The sequence below is a fragment of the Bacillus rossius genome (assembly GCF_032445375.1).
Source record: "Bacillus rossius redtenbacheri isolate Brsri chromosome 9 unlocalized genomic scaffold, Brsri_v3 Brsri_v3_scf9_2, whole genome shotgun sequence".
Lineage (NCBI taxonomy): Eukaryota > Metazoa > Arthropoda > Insecta > Phasmatodea > Bacillidae > Bacillus > Bacillus rossius.
In genome coordinates this window covers 24,502,168-24,527,578 of record NW_026962013.1, presented here as the reverse complement: position 1 = coordinate 24,527,578, position 25,411 = coordinate 24,502,168, and the positions used below count along the sequence as shown (strand labels likewise).

The following is a 25,411-nucleotide window of genomic DNA, read 5'->3' as shown; positions in this document are numbered from 1 at the left end:
TACTGTGTACGAATCACAAAACGTTTCCGGCTTTGTCAATAGATTCACTGTATATTCGGGAACTTCGCTTGACAGCCGCAAGGTACTATTTATGAACGTATCATAGGACCTAATGTTTTCACTTACAAAGCAAAACTACGGTACATTAATGTGGTCACATACATGGCAATGACATACATATACATTTAGCGGGAAAATTTTACTATTTGTTAAGCTTATACATACTTGTTTAATTGTTGACTGGGGTTGGTGAGAATTGTTTTTCCGCACTTGACTGAGACAGCGACAAAGCCGTTATTGTACTATTAAACGTTCATGATTTGCCTAAAAATAGCTTCGTCATGTTACAGTATTCTACCAACCAAACCAGTAAAACAAATGTAATGTGTTATGAAAAATATCTTGACACAGAATTCTTCACGTATTACTGGTTCTCTATGCATATAGCATGTTGGAAGGAATTAAAACGCGACGGTTCTAACATATTTTTTCAACGAGCCTCTAGGTCGGTGACTCAAAAGGAAGCTTGGAAATAGCTGGGACGGCATTTTGAGAAGCTCAAAGGCTAAAACTCTTTAAAGAAGTTATCGAACGAGAAAAAAAAATCAATTATTTAAAAAGGAGTGTCGCTATTAAATACTGTTACAAAGTAGTTAGAACTTTTAAAGGTGGTCGCGCCTTGGCATATAAAACCAGCACTGAGGTTGCATAATTCCTGATTAAAATGTGACGGGAAAAAAATGCGGTCACGTTGGCTGATTTTTACTTAAATTATCGTATCGTTTCTTCTATCTAATAAACAACAAGCGAATTCATCTGCACATTAATTGACCAAACTCAAAATATGTCAAGAATATAAAGATGACAAAAGTTGTAAGATTGAGCGCATTTTTTTTTTCATTTTGAATGAATAGTAAAATTATTATAAAATATTATTTGAATAATTTCGCACACTGTTTACAATTAATGTTGTTTAATCGACGGCGAATAAGACAGGTACAGAACACAATATAAATAAAGGAAAACTTTTGGGGTGGATCAAAGGACAGTTGTCAAACATAACACTAAAAAATATTTTAAAAAGCGAACATTAATTATTATTCTACGCTATAACATACTTTTTTGTGATGTTAGCTCTTACCCAATATACAAATCTTCATTTCAACTTATAAAGGTTCAACTTTCTTGTTTATCACTGTCACGTTCATTGTAAAAATAAAAAGAAAGTAAAACTCCCGTCACAAAACACACAAGTAGTTTGTAAAATAATTTTGGAAAATATATTTTAGCAACCTGCAATTTAAGTTAGTCTCTTCATTCTATTAAACTTAACTAATCGTTGCAAGTCACGCATTTGTGTGGATTCTAAACAACAACAAAAAAAAAAGAAATTGTTCCTTACAATATTTTTCACACGCACAAACATCCAAGCGCATACAGCAACAGCGCTGTCGTAAGCAAAGCAACTGAACTACAGTAGCTTCGTCTTTAAATAAGCTATTTCTTAGTCCGATTTTATAAAAATACAAAATAATAACTCTGCATATTTTTGTAGCCAGAACATTGTCTGGTAATTGCTACGCTAGTCAACTTGGCAGTTATCTAATAAAAGTAATAATGACTAAATATATTATTTTAATGTAATGTTGGATTTGCTGATCATTTGAAAAGTTTTCTAGTTCGTAAATGTTACATGTTTAAGTAAAGTTATGTTTAAGTTACAGTCATAGATGTAATGCAGCTATCTATATATTGAAATGTCTGTACTCATCTGTGTCAATGCTTCTAACACTATCGGGTTTGGACGTCGGGACACGAGCAGGGGATGGGCTATCGGGAGTTGAGGATGAAGAGCACTTACCACTGGTAACTTGCAGTAGGCTGGCGAATAGGCAGAATTGCGACAGAACCAGAAGTCTCCCTGAGTAGTGCCGTAATGCTGGGGCCATACTGTGTCCTGGAAAAAATAAAAACGTACATTCAAAATCACCTTTAACAATTTACCCTCGCTACCATCAGACATAGTATAAACACAAATCATTTCATGATAGAAAGCTTTGTACTTTCTAGAAGAAAAAAAAAGTTTAAAGTCCGTGGATAAACAACCATATCTGCATGGTAAATTTCGCATATAATCGTACTCATCACTTGTTTACAAATTTTATCAGAGCATTTATTTTCAGATTAGCCCGCATGTTTACACAACGTATTTCTCTGCGATGGATGTTTTAAAAGAAAAATAGCTGTTAATAAAATAAAATTCCCTGCAGTCGAACCCAGATTTCCTCGATGTGGAAACGTGGCAGACGTAATTGGCAGTTTGAGTTTCTCAGGGTGCTTAAGCTCCATCCACGAATGCCTTCCGTCATTCCTCCGTGGTAGGGCCTCATTCAGTGACAGCTTTTGGATTAAGGCACACGCCAAAAAAAGCCCTCAGTTCTGATATGGTTACTATGGAATACCAGGATCAAATTTCCTTTATTCTTCCAGGTTTACCACACAAAATAAGATATTTCCAGGCAATTTCAAAACTAAATTTGCACACTAAAATACAAATTTATAACTTTTTTAACTCAAAATTTTTGTAATTAATGTTTACTCTTGTATTCTACGAAATTTTATTTCATTCGACACCAATTTGTCGTGCAATCCCAATTATTTTACTGACAGCCATTTGCAGTTAGAGAATGTTGTAGTTTTAATGAAAATAATTTAGCTAACGCTGTACTTTAGATTGAAATAAGTGATTACTTTTTCTGATAATGCAGATTTTTTTTTCCACACCTTACAAAATGTTTGACATACATACACAGATATTTCCTGGCCGCTTTCAATTCCCAGACTTTTACTGATTTTCCTTCCTAGCAGCTTGATCAATAAAGTAGTAACTCATCACAGTCAAAGGGAACCGAATCCAATAAATGTAAATAGTTGTTTTAAAATGTAGTGTAGTGATTTTCAACGCCATCAGGTGACTTTTTGCAGGCGGCGGCCAATGTTTCAGCTTGGTAAATTTTTCGTGTAACCTCCACAAGTATACGAAGTGAAGTCTAAGTCTTGTAGCACTTTTGTGACTGCTCACTGTCTGTCATTTTATAACTAATGCAATGCATAGGGCAGGCAATTTTCGCGAAAACACCTGATTCGACTACAATGTGGTATGCCCGCGCGAGATGTTTCTTCCTTGTGATTGGTGACCGTCCGAAAGGGAAGCATTTGCCTTATATGTCCGGGCCATACAGGTCGCGTTTGCTTTCGCGTTGGATCATTTTGATTTGTGTGCTGACAGTAGACATGTATCTTGAAGAAACTCAACCAATCGTGAAACACAGACGACGCTACAGTGTCTTAATTCTCAGCTAGTCTCGAAATCTTTTTTGCGAAAAAGACATGCCCGACTAATGTGAGAAATCTGGCTTAAGTTCGTTTCATTCACTAACAGAAAAAAATATACAAAAAGTAAATTTTTCTTTATATATAGTTTTTAGCCTTCCCGAATGTGAATTGAAATCTCAAATTTTAAATTAAAATCTTTGAAAAAAATGTTTTGGCAGATGGAAAATAATTTTTAGTATAATACAGGTCATCTTACAAATAAATGAAGGAAAAATCGTCGTGAAAAAAGCAAACGTAAAGATTATGGTGACAGTATGTGTATGACACAGTGCGGCCCTTTAGCTGAAGAAACAAATGGCCCTTGATTAAATTTTTAAAAAAAAGTTGAATAACATCGATGAAGCTTATTACGGTGAATGCCAGTTTTCGTGAGGTGAAACTAAGAAACCATATTTATTATTCTTAAAGTTGATTACATTAAGTTTTGATTTACTGCTTCCGTATTTCTTTTCTTTCCTTCGGCCGACATAATAACGACCCGCCTCGAAGCTACCTGGCGGCGCCACATCTCTCTTCTTCCCTGCAGCTTCCACTTGCCCGCTCGCGAGGAGATGCCGATAGTCTCGTCCCCTTCTCACTGCTAACTTCCCTGCCTCCCCCAACCCCCCTGACCAGGGCCAGTTGCGGTGCAGTGTGGGCGGATAATTCATCTCGGGGAGGTCGGGAAAACTTCCCGAACTCTCTTAGTTCCTCCTCCTCCAGATCCTCATCCTCATCCTCGTCCGCAGAACGCAGGAGCATGAAACATTGCCGTGCTCGTTAAGAAAAATACGTGCGCGGGAGAATAATCGATCACCTTTCCTTTTAAATACCGAAGAGGGAAATGTTAACTTTTCCTTACATCGGTGTCTCGGAGACAAACAAGCTCAAGTCTCAATTTGGCGATTTTTTTACGTTCTTTGAATGGTTCTTGCAAATGGAAAGATTGATTTAAGATTTTTATTTTTATATTGCATATGTCATAGCTGGTAACAATGTATATCGTAAGTGACCTTAATTACTGACCAAAAAAAGGTGAAAATGCAAACACACAGAACACAAGTCAAAATCAGGGTCTGTGGGAGTCTGTGTTATCGTTGGGTTGGCCACATTATTGGGTTCGTGTGTGTTGCCCAAGGTCGTTTGCTGTCTTATTGACTGTTGTTATTGCAACTGTCTCGTCTTTATCAGCCCACTGGGCCCGTTTGTGCTGTTATATTTTTTCTGACTTTAATCCTTCTACGGAATTATCTGCGCTGTCTACGTTTTTAACTTTTGATGTCCGCTGATTTTGGCTTGTTTTTTTTGTGGTTTTGCATTTGATTTTTTGTGTCCGTTATTAAGTTTTCGTATGACATAGCCTCAGTGTAACCAACATTGGTGGTTTTTGGTTTCATTACAGATTATATCTTAACAGCTCGTTTTCTATCGCACAATAACATCGTAATTCACAAAAAAAAAAAGTCGTTTTATAAAGCATTTAGTAAGCGTTGTAATAGCCTCGCTGAAGTATTAGTCGAGAATATGTTTTTTACGGTCCCGTAAAATGGCCTATTACTTTGATTTAGGCTCATTTGGTTCTGAGGTAAAAGTGCCTGTCACCGCACTTATGATTGTGATATTTCCCCAAGTGTTCACAGCCAAAATCAATACACTGTTAGAAATTTTCACCTAAAATGTACGAAGAACACTGGTTAAAAACTATCCAGGAATCATTGTAAATTTACGGATTACTTCATGTATGTTCGGATGCTGAGATTACTTACTGAGAAAAAAAGTCGATAAAAAATCATGGTCGATACTTAACATACCCTTCCAAGACTTAAATCTACAGTGAAAACACAATTGCCGTTCTACGTGCAAGTTTACCATGTTATAAAAAAAACAGTACTAGTTAGTCGAAGTAAATTCTATGAAGATACAGTAATCTGGAACTGCGAAGAATGCTTCGTTTATTTCAGGCACAATATTCGTTGAAAAGTCCGTAAATTCACTGTATTTTCTAACAGTGTACTTCAGTTTTCTCAGACTGCTCCCGTGTTCCATAGCCGCTGCTATTCCGCCTCTGCTCCAGTCTCACTCGAGGCAGCCGGCCGGCTCTGTGTGGTAGTCTCTTCTCGTCTCTTCTCTTCTCTTCTCGTCTCGTCTCTTCTCTTCTCGTCTCGTCTCGTCTCGTCTCTTCTGGTCTCATCTCGTCTGTATTACAATCAACAACCCTGCCTTGCTCGCGAGCAGCGCGCTGCTGCTTTTTTTTCCCCCTTTATTTCTCTTTTGATGTTTTTTGAGGTCGAGTTTTTTAATGAATACATCTCCATGTTGATTAGTAACCAAATTAAAGAGACGCCTTCTGTCGCGTCAGGAATTAGCAATTTGAAGTGCTCCTTTTTATCTTCTAGTGCCTCCCTTTTCCAGTGGCAGCTTAAACTGACGCGTCCTCGCAGGGTACAGTTAAAATATATTCTGGCATATTCCTATCAAATATGACGTTCCAGTTAAAAGTTATTTTCGAACAGCAAAATGTGATTTCGTAAACTAACTCCAATCTTCCTTAACTGAAACTGGTAAAATTGAAAGAAAGGTTTGGTACACATACAATTAAGTGTAGGAGAAGGAATTATTCGAGAAAAAATATTAATGCAATAACTTTGGCCAGCGGAAGCTTCTTTGCAATTGGTAAATATTGGTCACAGTAATGAGTAATTTCAAGTTATAAGTATACATTATAATACATAATTGTAATACTTACACTATTATATAATAATTACATAATTACATAATTATAATACAAATTATCCTTGCAACAATATTATGTTAGACTTTGTAGCGCAATGGTTATATTGCGCAGTTATTAAGATAAAAAAAACTTGGTTAAAAACTCGGCAGTGAAATTTTTATTTTACTTTTTTTAAATTACAGATTACTGGATTATACAAATTGTGCTTTAAGCAAATATATATGAATACATTTTATTGTTTTTCGTATTTTTATAATATTATTAAGTGCATAGCTCAGTTCATTGTATTAATTATTTCATTCTGGGTAGGCGTATACTATTTATTTTTACTTAAAGTAATATAAAATTAATTGCGTTTGTTAGGAAATGAATTTCCATGAATTCGCATAGGTAACAAAAAATAAAACTTAATAATAGTACAACTATCCTTTTAATACTTAGTAATTTATAGTAATCTAATGTGTGCGGAATCTATATAGTATTAACTTTTTAATGAATTTTAACAAGGTGGGCAGTATTTTAATATAATTCCTTGTCAAAATTCAGATCCGAGCTAGGGTTTAATATTTTTTTCAAGTCTTTTTCGTTTTTATCGGATACGTTTCATTATATAGTTTAACCTTTTGCTCTGCAAATCAAATGATTCAATAATCGACGTAGCTGCTCGGGTATCAAATTCTAACGGCGGGTGCGGAACTATGTGTGAGTCACGTTCACAAATTTTTTGATTGATATTGAATACGTACTAGTCCATATGATTAAAAATATTTGTTTATTGTCAATATTAGCGATAGAAAGTGTTTTTATAAACCTTTTTAGGTGTATTTATATAAGTGATGTAATGTTACGTACGTATAATTTATTTGCATTATAAATTATTGCGGTATTTAATAAATAATTAAAATTAATAAATTAGAAGAAGAATTTAGCATATGTATTGATTTATTAATGTTATAACATGTTTATGTTGAAATTGAATACGGAGTATTTATCTAATTAAATTCTGTTACATAAATTTCAATACCTATGGTTTGTGTCTTAAATAAAAAAGAAGTTTAACTTATAACGCGCGTACATAAGTACCTATATACAACCTTTTTTTATTACAAAATAGCATTAAGTGTTTCTCGCACAATTTAAATCCTTGTTACAAAGCAATTAGTCGTCATGTAGTTAAATTAACATTATAAACCTAAAACTTTGGATATGGACCTCCCGTGTGAGTTTTTTTTTTTGTTTGCTAGTATTTACGGGCCCACCCAAAAGATGGCGTCACATGTCGCGCAAAACATGGTTTCAGCTTCCACTGCAAGAGTTACGTTTGCGTCTCTCTCTCTCTCTCTCTCTCTCTCTTTGTTCTATGCTCAGTATGGCGAGAGTGAAATGCAAGCTCCTGAAGAACCGCGAGGTCTAAGCGCGCTCGGGCACCGAGGACCGTACCCGGGACAAAATATTTTTTTTTCGGGGTTCGCGAGTCTATTGGAGGGAGAACCGCCCCCAGCGCTCGCCAGGGGTGACACGGGAGTCGACGGCTGCGCCGCCTTTCGGGGCAGAGGAGCCCAGGTCAGACCCGACGGGGCCGAGGGCGGGACGTATCGCCGTCGCTTCTGCAGCGGGCGGGGGGGGGGGGGGGGGGAGAGAGAGAGGATACGAGAGACGGGAGGAAAGGAAGGAAACCACCGGAGTATCGGCGAGACGCCGCGGTAATACCATTAGGGGTGGGAGGTCCCGTCGACGTGGCCGCCATCTAAAAGACAAAAAAAAAAAAAAGGAAGAAGAAATCGGTCCGTACCAATTTGTTTGATGCGCCCCGGCGGCTGGAGCGTCGAGAGGTCGAGTCGCCCGATGCCAAGGAACATTTAGCCTCCCTCCGGGTTTCGTGGACGCCCGAATCCGACCCAGTTTCCCCCTACCCCTCGCCCTCGCAAGGCTAGTCCACCCGCGCCGTCCCCCGAGTCTCGACTCCATGCTGATGCCCTTCGTTTTCCCGTCATTACAATTTCTTAAGCCCCTCCGCCAGTGGCGTAGCCAGGATTTGTGTATGGGGGTGTTAAGGAGCATTTCCCCTCCCCCTCGTAGGTATTAAAGCGGGGGGTGGGGGTCCTCCCCCGGAAAAATTTGGATTTTAAGGTGTAAAATAGTGCTATTTTAACAGTTTTCGGTTCTTAAATTTAAATATTGTAATGGTAAATTTTTTATTAATTTTAATATGAAATTTGTTGAGTCATGAATAGAAAATTAATTAAATATTTGGTGGTAAGGGGGGGGGGGGGTTTGAACCCCTAACCCCCCCCCCTGGTTACGCCCCTGCCCCCCGCCCATCCGCGGGCGGTGTGCTCAGCGCCAGAAAAAATAAAAACACTTTATTTCAAAACTGCTCAAGATATCCGAGTGGTGTCTGTTCAAGAAAAGCATTTAAGAACACGATGAGGACGAGTGAGCAGTTAGTTCTGTTTCCGTAATTCGTATTCAAACTGCATTTTTTTTTTAGGAGAGTGGAAAAGAAGCTAAAACGCAAGAAACAACCGGTGCAGATTCTGAAAAGCATACTCAATTTGGTTTTTCACTACAACTTTATCTTCATTTCTCCGGTATGTAATTTTATGATTACCGCCAAAAACTCGTGGTTTTCCTATTCACTACGAGAAGACTGCGCTAATCAACAGCCCTCGCGCTTAGAGGCGATACCGTGCTGGAAGCACCAGTGAGCGTCGCACTTATCATCCCGTATCAGCAACATAAATATACCTCTAACTAGTTGGGCCCTTTAAGGGCTAAAACTGAAATATTCAACACGATTCTTCCCTTACATTTGTTGTTTTCTCAAAAATATTTACAACTGATATTCACTAAGTGTAAAATAATGGGTGTTAAAAGACTCACAGTGAAAATAGTTACGAAAATTTGCACTTTGCCAGATTTACACCAATTATATTATACTTAATGTAAATTAATGTGTTGTAAATATTTGTGAGAGAACAATAAATGCAAAGGAGGTGTCTTGTTTATATTTCAGTTTTAGTCCTTAAGTTGTTGTAAGCTTGTTTACATTGGGCCAGTGATTTAGTCGCGTGGCAAGTGGCGAGTGGCGAGTGGCGAGTGGACGAGAAAAAAGGCAACTAGACCAGTTAGCGTTCACACAAGGCAAGAAGAGAGTTTATAGAATGTTCGATTGTCCAGCTGAGAATATAATGATCATGTCACGGAGAAGGTTTCGATGAAACCATTAAATAAGCAGCGGAGCTCGTCGTCATCAAAACTTCGTAGTTCACACCTTTCCAGTGAAGGGCGAGTGATGAGTGGCGAGGGGTGGGGAAGCTATTCTACCGTCCATTATTCACTTTACTGGATCGAGCTTACTCGCCGTTTGACTAAACCACTCGACCAAACAGTTCCGTTCACACACGGCGAGTTTACTCAATTACTCGTCACTCGACTGAATTACTGACCTAGTTGTAAACCAGCCATTACAGCGAGGTGGCATGGCACAGTGTTTAAGTCTGGTCCGCGTCAGTAGAATTGGAGGGCGAGTAAAAAAGGGCGAGTTTTTGTACTAGGTCTTCTGCTCGGCTAGTGTGGACACAAGGGTGAGAGTCGAGTGACGGGAGAGTCGGGGGGAGACTTCCGCTCAACCACTTTCTGGAGTTCGCCTTTCCCCACCACGCAGATACTTTGTGTTTCCTTCGGCTCGTCCGTGGACTGTCCGTGGAGCTGGCATCGCGGTATCAGATGCCCAGTGGACCGGTTTCACGATTCACTAAAAGTTATTTTAAAACCTACTTCAAAATGAAGAGGACGAAAAAAGAGACATTGATGTTCTTTGAACTTTATCGCGACAGTGACTGGTTGTGGAATCTCGCCAGTCCATTGTACAAGAACGAAAATATGCAATAAACAGCGGTTGAGAGCCTAACAAAGGACTTCCACTACTTTGTTTACATCCTCTATCAACAAATCGAACAACCTACTTCACGCACTTCTTAAAAACAACGCGATTTTCACGAGACATTTTTTTCTTATTTAAATAACAACAACACACATCCGAATTCGTGATTTTCTTTAACCGTGTGTGAATTGACTGTTCTTAAGATATGGCGAGCACAACTAGGCAGAGTACTCTTCCGAGCCAACTCAGTTCAGCTTACGAGACTTAACGTGAACAGGCTTTTAAGGGGGATTAGGTTCGCCATCTTGCAGTTTTAAATATATTGATACCGCTTGTAATAAATTATCCGTGCTTAATCTTTTGGTGTGGCATGGCAAACAACTCAGTTCCGAAGTTCTTGGAAGTTTGCCGCTCACTCGTGCAACTTTGGTAGCAGCTATTGTAAGATATAGGGGGCAATTAGTTATGTGGATTAAGCTATATTTTAAATCGGTAATTTCTAACAACCGTTAAAAATATCTTACAGTACTTGTTAATGTATCTTACCTAACGTAACCAACCCAAAATACCGAACACACTAACCAACCATTCACACTTACAGTATTTTTAATGTAGCTAGCTAATCTAACCCAAACGACCATTTTCACGATATAAAAAATATATATTATTTACAACTAACCTAAAAACTCGTTAAAATACCGAACCACTAACATATTGGATTTTTTTTCTCATACAAATTATTTAACCAACCATCATAAACCTTCTAACTAAATACAGAACTAATGCTACGTGTGGATGTTTAATATTCAGATCCTCGATTTGTTAATTTTAGGTAAACACAGAGAGAGAGAGAAAAAAAATTCCGAGACGAAAGAAAACCGAATATGCACGAACGCGGCCTCGGAATGGACTGGTGTGAAACTCGGGTTTCCCCGGCGTGACAAGTAGGAGGAGCTCATACATACAGTTCTCCCCAGGTGCGCCGAAGAAAGACTTCTCGCGCTCTCTCGAGGGAGTGGTCCTGGGAAAAGGGGAGGGGGGACATTGGGAGTGTGTGTCTCTGTCAGAGCAGCAGGAGGGGGGGGGTGTCCATAATGCACGCGGGCAGTAACTCGGGCGTCAGGAGGGGGCGGCGTTCGCCCGTAAAGGGGCCGCGCCAGCGCCTCGAGCGGACGCTGCGGAAAACTCTGCCTGCCTGGAAATCAGGAACCGCCGAGGGACTCGGCCCAGTTGCCGCCATTTTCCAGAAGAGCCGGATCAAACACAGTTCAAAAAAAAAATTTGCGCGTTGAGTCCACGCACGACAGAGGTGAAACTCCTTTATTTTTAGGTATATATAGAGATCAATTATTTTAATTTTCGATCAAAATGTCCACATAGAAATGAATGATAATTATAAACTCAATTCCACAAATCAATAAATATATTACACACGAGTAAATAAATTGTATATTCTTTACATTAAATAAAAGAAATGTGGCAGTGTCTGTCGTCAGCCGTTACGAAAACTGAGGAGTAGACAAACACATGCAGCGTTACGAGAATTCCGTAGCATCACTGTTGCGCCATTTCTACCTTTTCCTGCCGTCTCCTCTTCCAGCCGTTACATCTAGCATATAGCATGCTCCGCTACGTACCTTCTCCACCCCCCTTGCGGACCCCTGCCTTCTAGGATTAAAAGTAAAATTTAAAAAAAAAACAATTGAAAACATAGTAAGAAAATAACAGCAACTTAAGTTACATAGGGTGCAGAGATATTATTTTTGAAGGATTTTTGTAATACCTTACAGGGCTACAATAAAGTATTTCCTCCCCATCACAGCCCGACATATCTCATAAACAGAAAAAGCAGGAATTGTGTATCCAAGTAGTCTATATTTAATTCCGGTTTGCACACGTGTTACTGCAAGCATGTCTTTCATATAAACTTGCCATGTGTGTTTCGTGTATTTAATAACATTAATAAGTATATGTATTTATGGCTTATTTTAACGAAGTAATCAAACCTTTGACTTGAGAACAAAGTGTAAAAAAAAAGTTAAATAAAAGTCAAACATCATTTCTTAAAATTCTATGTATGAACATTGCAGTTCTGAAATGTCAACTCTTCCCTGATGATATTTAAGTGTGACAATCAATTCTCTTTTAAAACTCAATTATGAATAACTTGCTAAAAAAAATTATATAATGGTGAGATTCCTTCACATAATCCTGGTTACGGCCGTGAATATTAACCTTTAAGGTCATAACCATTAGGTAACGACATTATAATTTAAAAAACTTGTGAAACAATCATATTATGTATTCAGGGGTGCCCACAAGGGGGGGGTAACGACGCAGACTGCGTCATTAAAATTTCAGGGGGGGGGGGGGTGGTTTAAAAGACGAGAAAAATGTATATATTATTTACATAATTATAGCTTCTAATGTGAAAATACGTTTCTGGTGCTTTGATAATTGAAAGGGATCTTGTAAATCAAATTGACAACCCCGCACTTTCCTCAACAAAAGCAGTTTGGCATCTGTCGGTTCAGGATGGAAATATTACCTGATATGACCAAAATTATTATTAGAAAATCAGTTTTAATTAATACAAAATGTGATAAAATATAATACTAAAAAGTAATATTATAAAATAATTGAGTAAATCATTGAGAAAATGGCATAAAAAATTTCGGGGAGAGGGGGGGGGGGGGGTGCGCATCATTAGGTTAGGGGGGGGTGAGTCATAGTGTTTGGGGGGGGGCACCTCTGATGTATTTATTTAATATCACGAGCAGAAACAAGAATTAATAGAAGGTAACTGATCTAGGATCGGTACTTGTTCTCCAGGTCTGAAGTGGTCCTCGCTCCACATTGCTCATTAACATCGGTGTTGCCGGGCTGCCGGGATCAAACCCACGTGGAAGCGACGCCACTGAGGGAAGCTATCTGCTCGTGTGATCGACGTCTGCAGAGGCGGCGGCAATCAGCGGCGAGTGTTCCCGACAAGGCATTCTGCCCCTTCGAGGCGCGCGGTAGGGAGGGAGGGAGGGAGGGTCTGTCTGGCAAGGGGCCTGAGGAATAATTCAGCAGACCGCCGGGTGCGGGCGAAGGCAAGGCCCTTGTCGCAGCCGACACAAAGACGCCCCCCCCCCCCCATACATTAAACATTTGCGATGCTGCCCCTGCCCCGCGGAGCCGAGGTTCGGCGCCCGGTCGCAACTGGCGACGACGTCCCTGCGACCGTGTCGCAGTTAGCGCGACCGGCGACCGGCGACCGGCGACCGGCGACAGTCGCGACCGAACGAGATACCGTCAGACTAACACCGGACAGCTCCAAGAATTCCTGGCGTTGCTGTCACGTCAGTCCGGTATGTGGTAAACGGTATGCCCAATATGAACAATACATCTGTTCAGTACATGTGGTACCAACGTTATCACAACAACAAGAAAATCTTTCTTTTTACCCTCGAAGAATTTTTTTTTTAAATCATCACACAGATTTATGGTAGATATGAACATCCAGTTCTTAAAGTTTTTTTTAAAAGAAGTTAATAATTCTTAGCACCAGATAATGCTAAACATAATTTGACAATTTATCTATAAAATATAATTTGTATTTACACATCTTGCCGCTAGGTTATTTTGCTTCCACCCTAGCCTGTGTTGTTAGTAAAGAGCTGTCCGGAATCAGTCTCTAGTGTTAATTTTAAACAGTTTTGCGGACGCAGTGCGCTACCTTACATTTGTGTTTTCTGACGTGATTACATCTTATAAATCGAGATGCCAGTTTGAAAATTGGAGTGTAACGAAAATAGGATTGATTTTGGAACGTTATAAAATATAAACTGAAAGTGCGCCATTATAAACAGTTTTATGTATATTCAGAGGTCACTTCGAATAATAAGCAAATTTCTTGAGCGTTAGATTCCGGGTGACGACTCTACTATGAGAGTATCATTTCACACACTCAATTTTTAATATCATAAAACTCATTTTTGTGCTAAAATTTGTGAACTGTTTAAACTATGTTTGAAAATTTTTAATAAAAATTTAAGATAAAACAAAGGTGAGCCGAATCTACGAAGAATATTGTGAAAAAAATTTACAACGTTGAAGTGCACGGGGAATTAATACGATAGTAATTGCAAGAAACGACGATAATTAAAAAGAACAGCTTATGACGATTCCAAAAATGTGCTACTCACCGGTGCCAAAAGGATCAGACTCTTCAGGAAAAAGCCCTTATACAAACAGTCGAATGGAACTACTGTCTTTGTTTGAACTTCCTATTTACACGACTTATTCACGTTAAAAACTTGCGGCCGTGTCCCGACACAATCTATCCCATTTTATTGACGTGACAACGTCTAATAAATCGATAAACGCCGGCTGCACGCACGAAAAAGTGTCCCGTAACGTACATTACGCTGTGTCCCATTACGCTCTTTGTACGCCTGCGCCGCATCTATCTCTCTTCCACCCGATTGGAACAACCATCGATTTGACTTTTTCGAGGCACATTAAACTTGAAACACTTCCAATCGTTTCATACTTTTCCTATCATCGTCCTATCCTTAACAGAATAACACAGATTGGAAGGTGTTAAATAGCAAACATGTATAAAAGTTATAGTTAAAATAATCTGTGCGTTAAAGTAATAAACATATTTGAATTAATGAGTGCAAATAACAGTAAATTTATCAATTCAACTGTAGATTTCATTTCACACCTTCTTTGTATCCATACCAAATAGTGATAATTCAATAAAAATGATTCAATTTTATTCATAAAAGTATGCAATCAATGTTTTGTTATGACGTCACGTTAAACTATCGTCCGTAAACCAACTTTACAGACAACCAATTTTTTTTTTGTTGATAAAATATATATGCGTATATTATACTCATAAAAAAATTGTTGGTAGACTTGCGGAACACGTATACGACGTAGAAGTGTCAGTGGACGTAGGTCGTAAATGCTTGTGTTTGTTTTTTTTTAGAGTCGCGTTGCCGCGTGCACGCAGATGACACCGGGTCCTTGTTACGTGGAATGCCATACGCGGCAAGAGAGACAACCAAGCGTACGTCATGATGCGGTTTGTACCGTTCGAACACCCGCAGGACCGTCGCGTCGTCAATGCCCGTGTTCCAAACCTCCTGTGTTCGTCTGACCAGTGTTTGCGATGACAGGCATATACCCCGAGTTAACGGGCCCTGAGACGAACGTTTGAGGCCTCGCAACATGGTAGTTCGTGACTGGTGGCTTTGGCGACCTCAAGGGCCCCGTCTACCCGGGCACACACGCGGTGTTCAGAGCTTCAGATGGAACCACGCTATGTGAAAAACAGATTAAGATATCCGAGTGGTGTCTGTTTAAGAAAAAAACAATTTAAGAATACGCTGAGGGCGGATGAATCGTTCTGTTTCCGTATTTCTTTTGTAAACTGTATTTTTTTTAGAAGAATGAAAATGGCTAAAACGCGTGATTTCATAATAATATTCCAGAATGAAAAACACTGTGCAGATTCTTGAAAGCATTCAAGGAGCTTGCGTTAGCTCACACCTCTATCTTAATTTCTCCGCCGTATAATGTTACGGTTACCGCTCAGATCTCGTAGTTGCCGCATGACGGCGAGAAGACTGCGCGCCAGTTCGGAGCCTTGCGCTTAGAGGCTATAACCGCGCTCGAAGCATCAGCAAGGGTTGACCCCATCCCGCCTCACTGACGTAAATACACCTTGACTAGGTGAGCATCATAAGAACCGCGGTATTTTCCCAATTTTTTCTAACGTCGGGAACATTCGAGCTTAAAAACTAAACGGAGATTTTTATACCACTATTTTAATTTAGACAAGGGTGCCCACAAGGGGGGTTAACGACGCAGACTGCGTCATTAAAATTTCAGGGGGGGGGGGTGGTTAAAAGACGAGAAAAATGTATATATTATTTACATAATTATAGCTTCTAATGTGAAAATACGTTTCTGGTGCTTTGATAATTGAAAGGGATCTTGTAAATCAAATTGGCAACCCCGCACTTTCCTCAACAAAAGCAGTTTGGCATCTGTCGGTTCAGGATGGAAATATTACCTGATAGGACCAAAATTATTATTAGAAAATCAGTTTTAATTAATGCAAAATGTGATAAAATATAATACTAAAAAGTATAATATTATAAAATAATTGAGTAAATCACTGAGAAAATGGCATAAAAAATTTCGGGGGGGGGGGGCGGCCATCATTAGGTTGGGGGGGAGGGGTGAGTCATAGTGTTTAGGGGGGGGGGGGGCACCTCTGATTTAGATACCACATAATTTGTATCAATGGTATACCTGAAGTAGTGTTCGTATTATACACAGCCTCGGGGCTGTTGAATATTTTTTTTTACGGCAGTCAATGTTTGTATTTTTGTGCATAACAGCTATAGGAAACTCGACGCGTTCTCAAAATAAATGTTTGCAGATTGAAAGTTAACGCGTGCCCTTGTTCAAGGGTGGTTTCATTGTTCGCCAAGATTTCAGATACCCCGCACAAACTGTAAGTCACAACAAAAAAATATATACTTAAAGGGCCTAAAATTTACGGTTGCAGAAAAGCAAAAACGTAATCTGAAAAATTCACAAAATAATATGAAACATAAGTTATATGTTCAGTGGCGGTCCTATGGGAGGGTAATAGAGGCGATCGTTTTCCCAAAAACCCTGCAGAACAAAAATAATCTACTACATGCCGCATTTTACCTTTGAAATCGGTTCAGTTGTGTTTTATAAAAAATATTAATTAACTTTTTTAGTGCTACTTTACTCAGTTAAATTATTATAAAACTTAGTACTCTAAAAATCAGATTAAACCATAATTTTGATAACGAATTTTCAAGACTTCATAAATGCGTTAGAATAGCTTATTAAACAAGTTTTTTTTTTAATTTTTGGACAAATTTTTTAACAGGGATGTATTCCATAACCTCCCAAAACCCTCCGGCCATAATATCTCTACACATCTCTATCTCTATGACACCTCTAACTTCCTACCTCTGTATATTTTCTCTCTCCCTTCTCTCCCTATCGCTATGTGTCTCTATCCATATAACTCTCAGTGCCGGACCCAGAAGTGGGATAGGGGGATATATCGCCCCCACCCCCCTTCCTCCCCGGCCTCCGAAATTATAAAAAAAAAATAAAAAACATAATTGAATACAGTATGTTATTGTGTGATAAGGCACTTGGACGTGGCCTACGGCCTCTACTGTAGGCTCATATGTCATTGGGCCAGTGTCCATAGTAATTTAAGTATTTTTTTAATACACAAAGTAGCATTTTAATTTTTTTTTCCATAAATCCTTTCTCCATGATAATAATTTTTCCTGTACTCTCTCTCTTTCTCTCTCTCTTTCTCTCTTTCTCTCTTTCTCTCTCTCTTTCTCTCTCTATTTCTCTCTCTCTTTCTCTCTCTCTTGCTCTCTCTCTTTCTCTCTATCTCTCTTACTCTCTCTCTCTCACACCTTTCCAAATTCAAAGCTGGGTAGTATAGGTTCCTCTGATACACATTTAAAAATTATTAACACGAGAATTGTAATTTTTGATTATTTTCTCGTCTGCAGACTGTGTCTCGCCGGGACAGCGAGCACCGGGGGCGCCTGTGCGGGAGCTGAGAGCGGCGGCCGGCGGCCCCAGGGAGGTCGTGTCGCGGCCATCAATAATCAGGCGGCGGGGAACGAGTTCGCGGGAGACACGAGCGCTCACTCAATCGCGGAAGGCAAGAAGTCCCCCCCACCGGGGCGGCCTCCATGACTTATTCAACCGTCGCCGACGGTCGCGGAAGGAATCAATTATTCCCAACGGCCGAACGCGAGGCGCGGGGCCGAGCTGCGACAGGTTCAGCGCTCTCGGAACGGATTCGCGTCCGCAGTCGTTCAACTCCCGAGCACGAGAGCTCGGAACTGTTTAACTGCTCACCCGCGAGTGTCCTCGACGTAGCTACGCAATGAGCGCTTAGGGAAGCAATCATTTCACAGACGAGAGAGCCACACCCGAAGTTCCCCGAAGTTCACGCTCGCTTTTTTTGATTTCTGATTTCACAGTATCTTTAATGAAGCTATCCTAACCAAATCAACCGTCCACAATGTTTTAAAGTATTCATATTGTAGCTAACCTAACCTAATTGACCATTATTTATCATGAGTTACAATGAACCAAAAACAAAAAACGAAGATGCACGATCGGGCGTTTTTCTCTCTCGTCTGTGAAAAGAATGCTTCCCGAGCGCTTACGGTTAACCCGTCTTTCAACTACTTGATGAATAAATTATGTAAAATGGTGGGAAAACTGCCGGTGAAAATTATCCAGAGACTTCCGTAATTTGTTTTATAATTAAATTTACAACGTTTTTATGTTTAATTGTGCCATTTGATTCTTAAAGATATAAAAAAATAATAAATCTTACAGATTCATAGTAAATTATGTTGATAAACTTGTGAGTAGACCGAAGATGTTTTAGGTTCATTAAAAAAATTATTCTATATCATCCATGGTCTCCAAATTTAGCTTCAAAAATGAAACTAATACATTCAAAAATTTACTAGACATTACACATATACTTTTATATTAGGTACCAAGACAACTCTGAATATAAAAATAAATGAAGCTGTACAAATTAGGTTAATGACAACGGCTGTGAAGATACAAACTGTCTGCAAATAATAATTAAATACTCTCACTGTGAGAATTAAAAAAAAAATATGTATTGTTGTTTGCTTATATATATGTTTACTGACATATTGTTACTCCGGCGAGGGGTGTGTGTGTGTGTGTCGCCTGGCCATTAGCGGCCTGCCAATCACAGCCTTCCCCTGCTCCCCGCGTCAGTCATGGAGTGGGGGCTCGAACAGTCTGGAGGGATCAAAGACGTGCCTGGACGCCGAGAGGGGATGATGGGCGAAGCTTGCGCCATCGTGCCAGGGCCACTCGTGACGTCAAACAGGCTTTCTGGGTGTTCCCACGCCTGACCAGGGCCGCTTACACGCTGTTTTCTGGCTTCTCACACGCCTGGCCTCCGCGGGTTTAAAAGGGGAGACCTAAGATGCACATAAAGTTTGGTTACTGCCCGAACACGCCAAAATAATTCACCTTCGGCCAACTTCGGGATTTTTTATTTTTTATTTTTGCGCAGGAAAAATGAATTCAAATATTAAGAGTGGTCGGTTAGGTTAGATACATTAAAACACTTTAAAACACTATGGACGGTTAGTTAGGGTTAGTATAGCTACATTGAAATAAACAGAGAAATATAAATATATATAACTAAACCCGAGGTTGGCCGAAGGTGAATTGTTCGGGTGTAATAATCGGGAATGGCAGAACTTTATGTGCATCTTAGGCTTCCCGTATGAAAGGGCTCCGCCTCCGGGAGTGTAGTGGAGTGGAGACAGTCTCCACCCACCGGCGAGTGACACCGGCTGTACCCGCGCGGCGACATCGGAGCGACTGTTCGGCGGCGACATCAGCGAGGGCGACCCGCGAGAGAGAGAGAGAGAGCGAGAGAGAGAGAGAGAGAGAGAGAGAGAGAGAGAGAGCCTCTTCGGCAGGAGTCGGGGCGACAGTGGCGACAACAGTCCGGCCCGGTGCCGCGGCGCGCCGCGGGCGAGTGGTGAGGTAGCCGCAGGGTGTCCACAGTTAGTACTTTCGTACTATATCTAGTACTTTTATAACTTTTTTAGTGGTCTAGTACAGATCTAGTACATTTTTCTTTAACATAATAATATTATAGTAACTCCAATATATTTTATTATTAAGCGTAATTATTTTTAAAAACTATGGAATGTATGTGTGTGTGTGGTGTGATATTTAAGTTAGAGCATTGCAATGTCATAATAACTTCCTAAATTGTTAAAAAAAACATAAAAAATTATAATTTAGTACTTTTTTTTTTTTCAAATCTAGTACTTTTTTCTCGCCTAAGTTGGTACGAAATATTTTTTCTTAGCCGTCGAGGACAGAGACTGTCAGAGCGAGCTACTGTCGAGCCGAGCTCCAAGTGTGCAGACTAGTGTGTGACTGCTCGGCGCGGGACTAATATCAACGGTCAAAGATTGGACTGAGATGTTTCCTAATTAAATTTATAAAGTGTATATATTTGTAATTAATAAAATTGTTTAAGAATTAATTTGGCCATCCCTTCGAACCCGTTCCCCCCCCCCCCCCAATTCGTAACTATTTTCTTCTGAAGATACACAACAAACTAGTGTAATTTTTTCCAAACTATAATTTTTTTTAATTACAACCTGATCAAACCTCTATCTCAAAGCTCTATTTTTTAATATCCACACAAGTTACTGTTAATTGAATCAATTAATTCGGTTCGCTCGTCAGGAAGCTCTAAAAATAAGATTTATATTTGATGGGTTGTATTTTTGACCACCTCTCGAATCCTACTTCATCTGAATTAACGTCGTTCCAGGTACTTTTTTTTTACGTACTTCAAGCTGGGACAAACAAAAACCGCTTTTTTCCCCCCCCAATGAGGAGTCTACAAGTACAAATTACTATAAAAGAGCTTCTCGCTGACTTTCAGGAAGAAGCTGAAGCGGGAACAGTAATTAAATGTTTCCCGTCTCCTTCCACTTCCTGTCCGGCAAGGACTACTGGCTCGTGTCCATTATCCGTGCGATTGGATTGTCTCGTCTTGTTGGGATGAGACGACCACAACTCTTACCTGCAGCGCGGCGCGGAACTGTACGACGCCGTAAAGGAAGGCCCGATCGTACCCGTAAAATCACTTTGTGTGGTTCGTTAACGTGGCCACAAGTGGGTCGTACTCGATCTCGTATAGGCGAGCTATAAAACGGGCTGTACGGGTCGCTCTTTCAGCGATGCCCCGAGGATCGGGCGTCACTTGCGGATTCTTCCCAAAAGTGATTTTATTGTCTTTATAGTACTGACGTATTACGATGATATGTCAGCCCTGTGTTATTTAATGTGGTTAACTTAGTTTTAAATGCATCTTGGGTGCTCAAAAAGATTTTATAAACAATCTATAGAATAATATCGAACAAACTTTAAATTATATTTTCAGACACGCGTAGTGTAATGATTATTTTTTTCCAGTTCGATGAAATAAATATACAATAAATGTTAGCCCGTCTCTAATGATAGCTACACCATAGTAAAGACCGCTCTGACGGCGACGGGAAACGTTGGCACCAACCCCCTCCCCCCCTCTCTCCTAGCGTCACCTGCAATGACGTCACCGCGCGGCAGCGAACACTTAAAAGGCGAGCTAGCAACGAAAGTTCTTGGTCGATTCGCTCCAAACAACTTTTATTCTTTACGTTAGAGTTTAAAATACGTATTGTAAATGAAAAAAACACGTCAATAGTTTGTGAACAATATTTTTTTACGCAAGTAGCTAGGAGTAATGCCCAAACCAAAAGTGAAGAAATCTAACCGGCCACCTAGACTTTGGAATGCAGATATATGTCGGCTGTATCGATTAAGAATGAAAGAATGTAACGGTATCGGCCGAGGTGGCCCAGAGCAGGGGTGCAACAACAGGGGGGGGGGGGCAGGGTTGCACCCCTGGCCCAGAGTGGTGAGCGCGCAAGACGAGATACGACGCCTCCAGCTGCAACCGTCTACATTCCAATATAGAAACAATGGACGTGGACAACCCAGAACTCGCATTCTACTTTGTAACTTGAATCGAATCTATGGAGGAGAAAAAACAGCGGTAGTCCGCCCCGACTTCTACCAACTCCATTTTTTTTGTTTTCTTAATGAGGGCTGGGTACAGACAGCAGCTGGCTCCAAACGAAAGTTGTACGTCAACTTACAGATTCAAACGGCCTACCGGCAGGTACCTACTTCAGATCTGGAGGAGACCTTGTATTTCGCGGGACATGTCAACGACCTGCCGAGCTGAAAAATGGGGGGGGGGGAAGGGGGGGGGGGCACAGGTGCCGGAGAGAGGGATGGGTAATTAACAAGCGCCGCTGCTGCCACCCACGTAAATTTTAGCGGGGAAGGGGAGGATGGGGGAACTAAAAAAAAAAAAAAAAAAAAGCTAACGAGCCGGTGTTTTTAATCCTGTCCGCCCGTGGTCATAACCGCGCGCCCCCTCTCCTCCGACACGCGCGCAGTTTACGATCCTGCGAGTCCCCGCGACCTTGCCGTGACCCCTGGTGACCTCGCGGTGAACAATTCGTCACAACCCCCCCTCCCCCCCACCCCAACTACTGCCACGTCGTGGATAGATTAACAGCCGGACGGCTTCCGTGCCACGTCCTCGCGTGGCCGTCGCGCGCTGTCCAGGCCACTCGGCGGTGACCTGGTGGTGACAGCCGCGCCGGGAGTGGGCACTACGTCACGCATCGTGCAACGCCGCGCGACGCGCACTCTTGCGCACGCAGCGATTAGCGGTTCAAGTGTTAAATCGACCCTTTTTCACTGATGTGCGTATACGTATTTCCGTCCTCGGTAAAAAATTTTTTATCGTGACAACGTCTAATAAATCGATGAACACCGGCTGCACGCACGAAAAAGTGTCCCGTTACGCACATTGTCCCGTTACGCTCATTGTACGCTTGCGCCGCATCTATCTCTCTTCCACTCTCGATTGGAACAACTGTCGATTTGACTTTTTCCGAGGCACATTAAACTTGAAACACTCCCATTCGTTTCCTACTTTTCCTATCACCGTCCCATCCTTAACAGAATAACACAGATTGGAAGAAGTTAAATAGCAAACGTGTATAAAAGTTATAGTTAAAATAATCTCTTCGTTAAAGTAATAAACATATTTGAATTAATGAGTGCAAATAAAAGTAAATTTATCAATTAAATTGTAGATTTCATTTCACTCCTTCTTTGTATCCATACGAAATAGTGATAATTTAATAAAAATGATTCAATTTTATTCATAAAAGTATGCAATCATTTCATCAATGTTTTGTTATGACGTTGTCACGTTAAACTATCGTCCGTAAACCGACTTTACAGGCAACCAATTTTTTTTTTTTTTTTACGATTACTCCCCTCTTGAGCGAGACTGGAGACATCTTGAGCTTCTGGAAGCTTTGGTAATTAAAATATATATATATCGAAAATATTATTTCACAGAGAACATGTTCATATTATCCCTCGCTCACAAACAATATGCATCTATAAAACTTATTTCGGGTTACCAGTGGCGTATATCCTAACATAAACATATTACTTTAAGTGGTCAGTTAATTACACTGTTACAATTCAAAGGTGCCTGTGTTGCAATGAACCCAATCTTCAGCCACGAAAGGACATAAAATGAAAAGTTACGGAATAAACAGTAAACATAATTATGGACTTTTACTACTGAATGATGCGAAGCCAATAGTGTTCCGCAACTGACTTTGCAATTTGTTTTGAGGTTGGGTTCCCCGTCCCCCCTACCCTTGCTAACACGTGGTTATTGTTTCGCACTTCATGTACCGTAGAGAGTTAGCTCCTCCAAGCACTAGTGCATATCGCTGACTAAGAAATTTAAAAAAAACACGAAAAAATAATGAAACAGGATTAACAGGCAGAGATTTGTAAATTATCCGTTTACTTCTTCGTGTTCTTATATTTTACCCTAGGTTAATGTATGTGCGAAATAAGTCCATTTCGAAACTTGATGTTGCCAACCTAAAAAAATAATCTACTAGTTAAATTTCCCCCACATATTATAGGTCTTATACACTTCAATTTCGGATCAAAACTTTTCAATTTTATTAAAATTCAGTTTTATATTATCTGTGAATAAAATCATTTCAAACTTAGTTAATCAGCAAACACCTACAGTAGCAAAAATAAGTTATCTAGCTACCGACAATAAATGTATTTATTATGTCCTTCTTTGAAGTTAACTGGTTTCATTTACTAAATTGAAACCGTCGCACTGTTAGATTTTTTTAAAGTATTAAGTCAGTGAAGTTACAAACAATAAATATAGCAGCAGCAAAAACTGCCATTCAGGAAATGCTCCTAAATATACAAAAGAGGGAAGTGTGGTAGAATGTAACTTTTCGGAAAAGAAACACGTTCGTTCACGTAAAATAAAAAATAAAAAATCTGAGAGGATTTTTTTTTCATGGAGAGTGGGGGAAAAAAGGGGGAGGGGAGAGAAATTGGCAGTAGCAGGTCTGAGCAAAATTCATGAAAGATTTTTTTTTTTCTGTGACTCGTAAATTATTGGAAATGCGAGGTTTGCGAGGCACACGAAGCTAGCCATGCGTGGCGCACGTGGAGGTTGGAGACGGGCCAAAATCTCCGCTCAAGTATCCTACACATTTGATCTTTCTTTCTTTTTTTATTATTGTCTGTAAGTGATGGCGATCCACGCCGCTCGGCGCTTTGTGCTCGGCGCGTCGCATTTTCGTGCCAGCGCGCGAAACGGCGACCAATTCTCTCGGCCATCCAGACTTGCGAGCGCTCTCCCCGTCTATTCGTCGTTCATTTCGCACTCGCAGCTCGGATGTTCCGGTCGATTTCACGCCACGAGAAATATCGGTTTCAGCCAACTAAACTTTCGGAGGGGTGTGCAGCGAAACACGTAAACGCAGTTACTTCTCTGAAAGTGCGATATTTCTTTTAAAAAAAAAAAAGATCACGTCACTTCGAAAACAATATTTGACGTCCGCTTGACGACTTTCCGCGGATTGCTGTTCCCCGAAGGGAGAAGATGGATGGTTATTGGTTCGCACTTCACGTTCCGTAGGAAGTTAGTTTGTCCAAGCACTAGCATCGCACTAGTATCGCTAACTAAGACAATAAAACAAAACTACGAGAAAAATAATTAAACAGGAGCACCAGGCAGATATATGTAAGTTATTTGTTTCCTTATACGTGTTCATATCTTTTACTTCGGTTAATGAATGTACCAAACAAGTAAATTTCAAAAAAACTGATCTTGCCAAACTAAAATAAATATACTAGTTACATTTTATCACATATTATAGGCCAAAACTTATAATTATTCAATTTTAGATCAAAAATTCGGTTTTTTATTATCTGTGATAGAATTTATTTCAAACTCAGTTAGCAGTAACATCTAAAGAAGCAAAAAAAAAAACCTCTAACTACCGACAATATATGTATTCATTACGTTATTCGAGCTCCTTGCTGCTACACTTGCTTAGCAGACTCATCTCGATTGGACAGGCTCAGCCAATCATAACCACACGCAGGAACCAACCACAGCTGGCTATATTTTAGAGAAACTAATTATTTGAAGAGCAAGACAATCGGCTAGTTGTACTACTCGGTTCAACTCTTCATCCAGACCATCCTCTGCTTTCTCTATTCACATTGCACTTAATGCATGCAAATTTGCAACCCGCATGGCTGAGCCAAGGGTTCTCCCTGTCAACGCAGGATTCACCTGGGCCCAAATTAACGTAGTTTTAATCTGGTTTGTAAAATAG

The 25,411-nt window shown here is 40.1% G+C and overlaps 2 protein-coding genes across 3 annotated transcripts in view; one reads left to right on the top strand and one right to left on the bottom strand.

The window, feature by feature from the left end:
- LOC134543067 (heterogeneous nuclear ribonucleoprotein Q) overlaps positions 1–25,411 on the top strand; it is a 778,099-nt gene that overhangs the window by 454,752 nt on the left and 297,936 nt on the right. The gene's annotated exons all lie outside the window — the stretch shown is intronic.
- LOC134543285 (cubilin) overlaps positions 1–25,411 on the bottom strand; it is a 295,632-nt gene that overhangs the window by 84,875 nt on the left and 185,346 nt on the right. The window contains exon 3 of the mRNA XM_063388195.1: positions 1,862–1,957. Coding sequence (XP_063244265.1) covers positions 1,862–1,949 — 88 coding nt within the window. The 5' untranslated portion in view covers positions 1,950–1,957. The remainder of the gene's footprint in view (positions 1–1,861; positions 1,958–25,411) is intronic.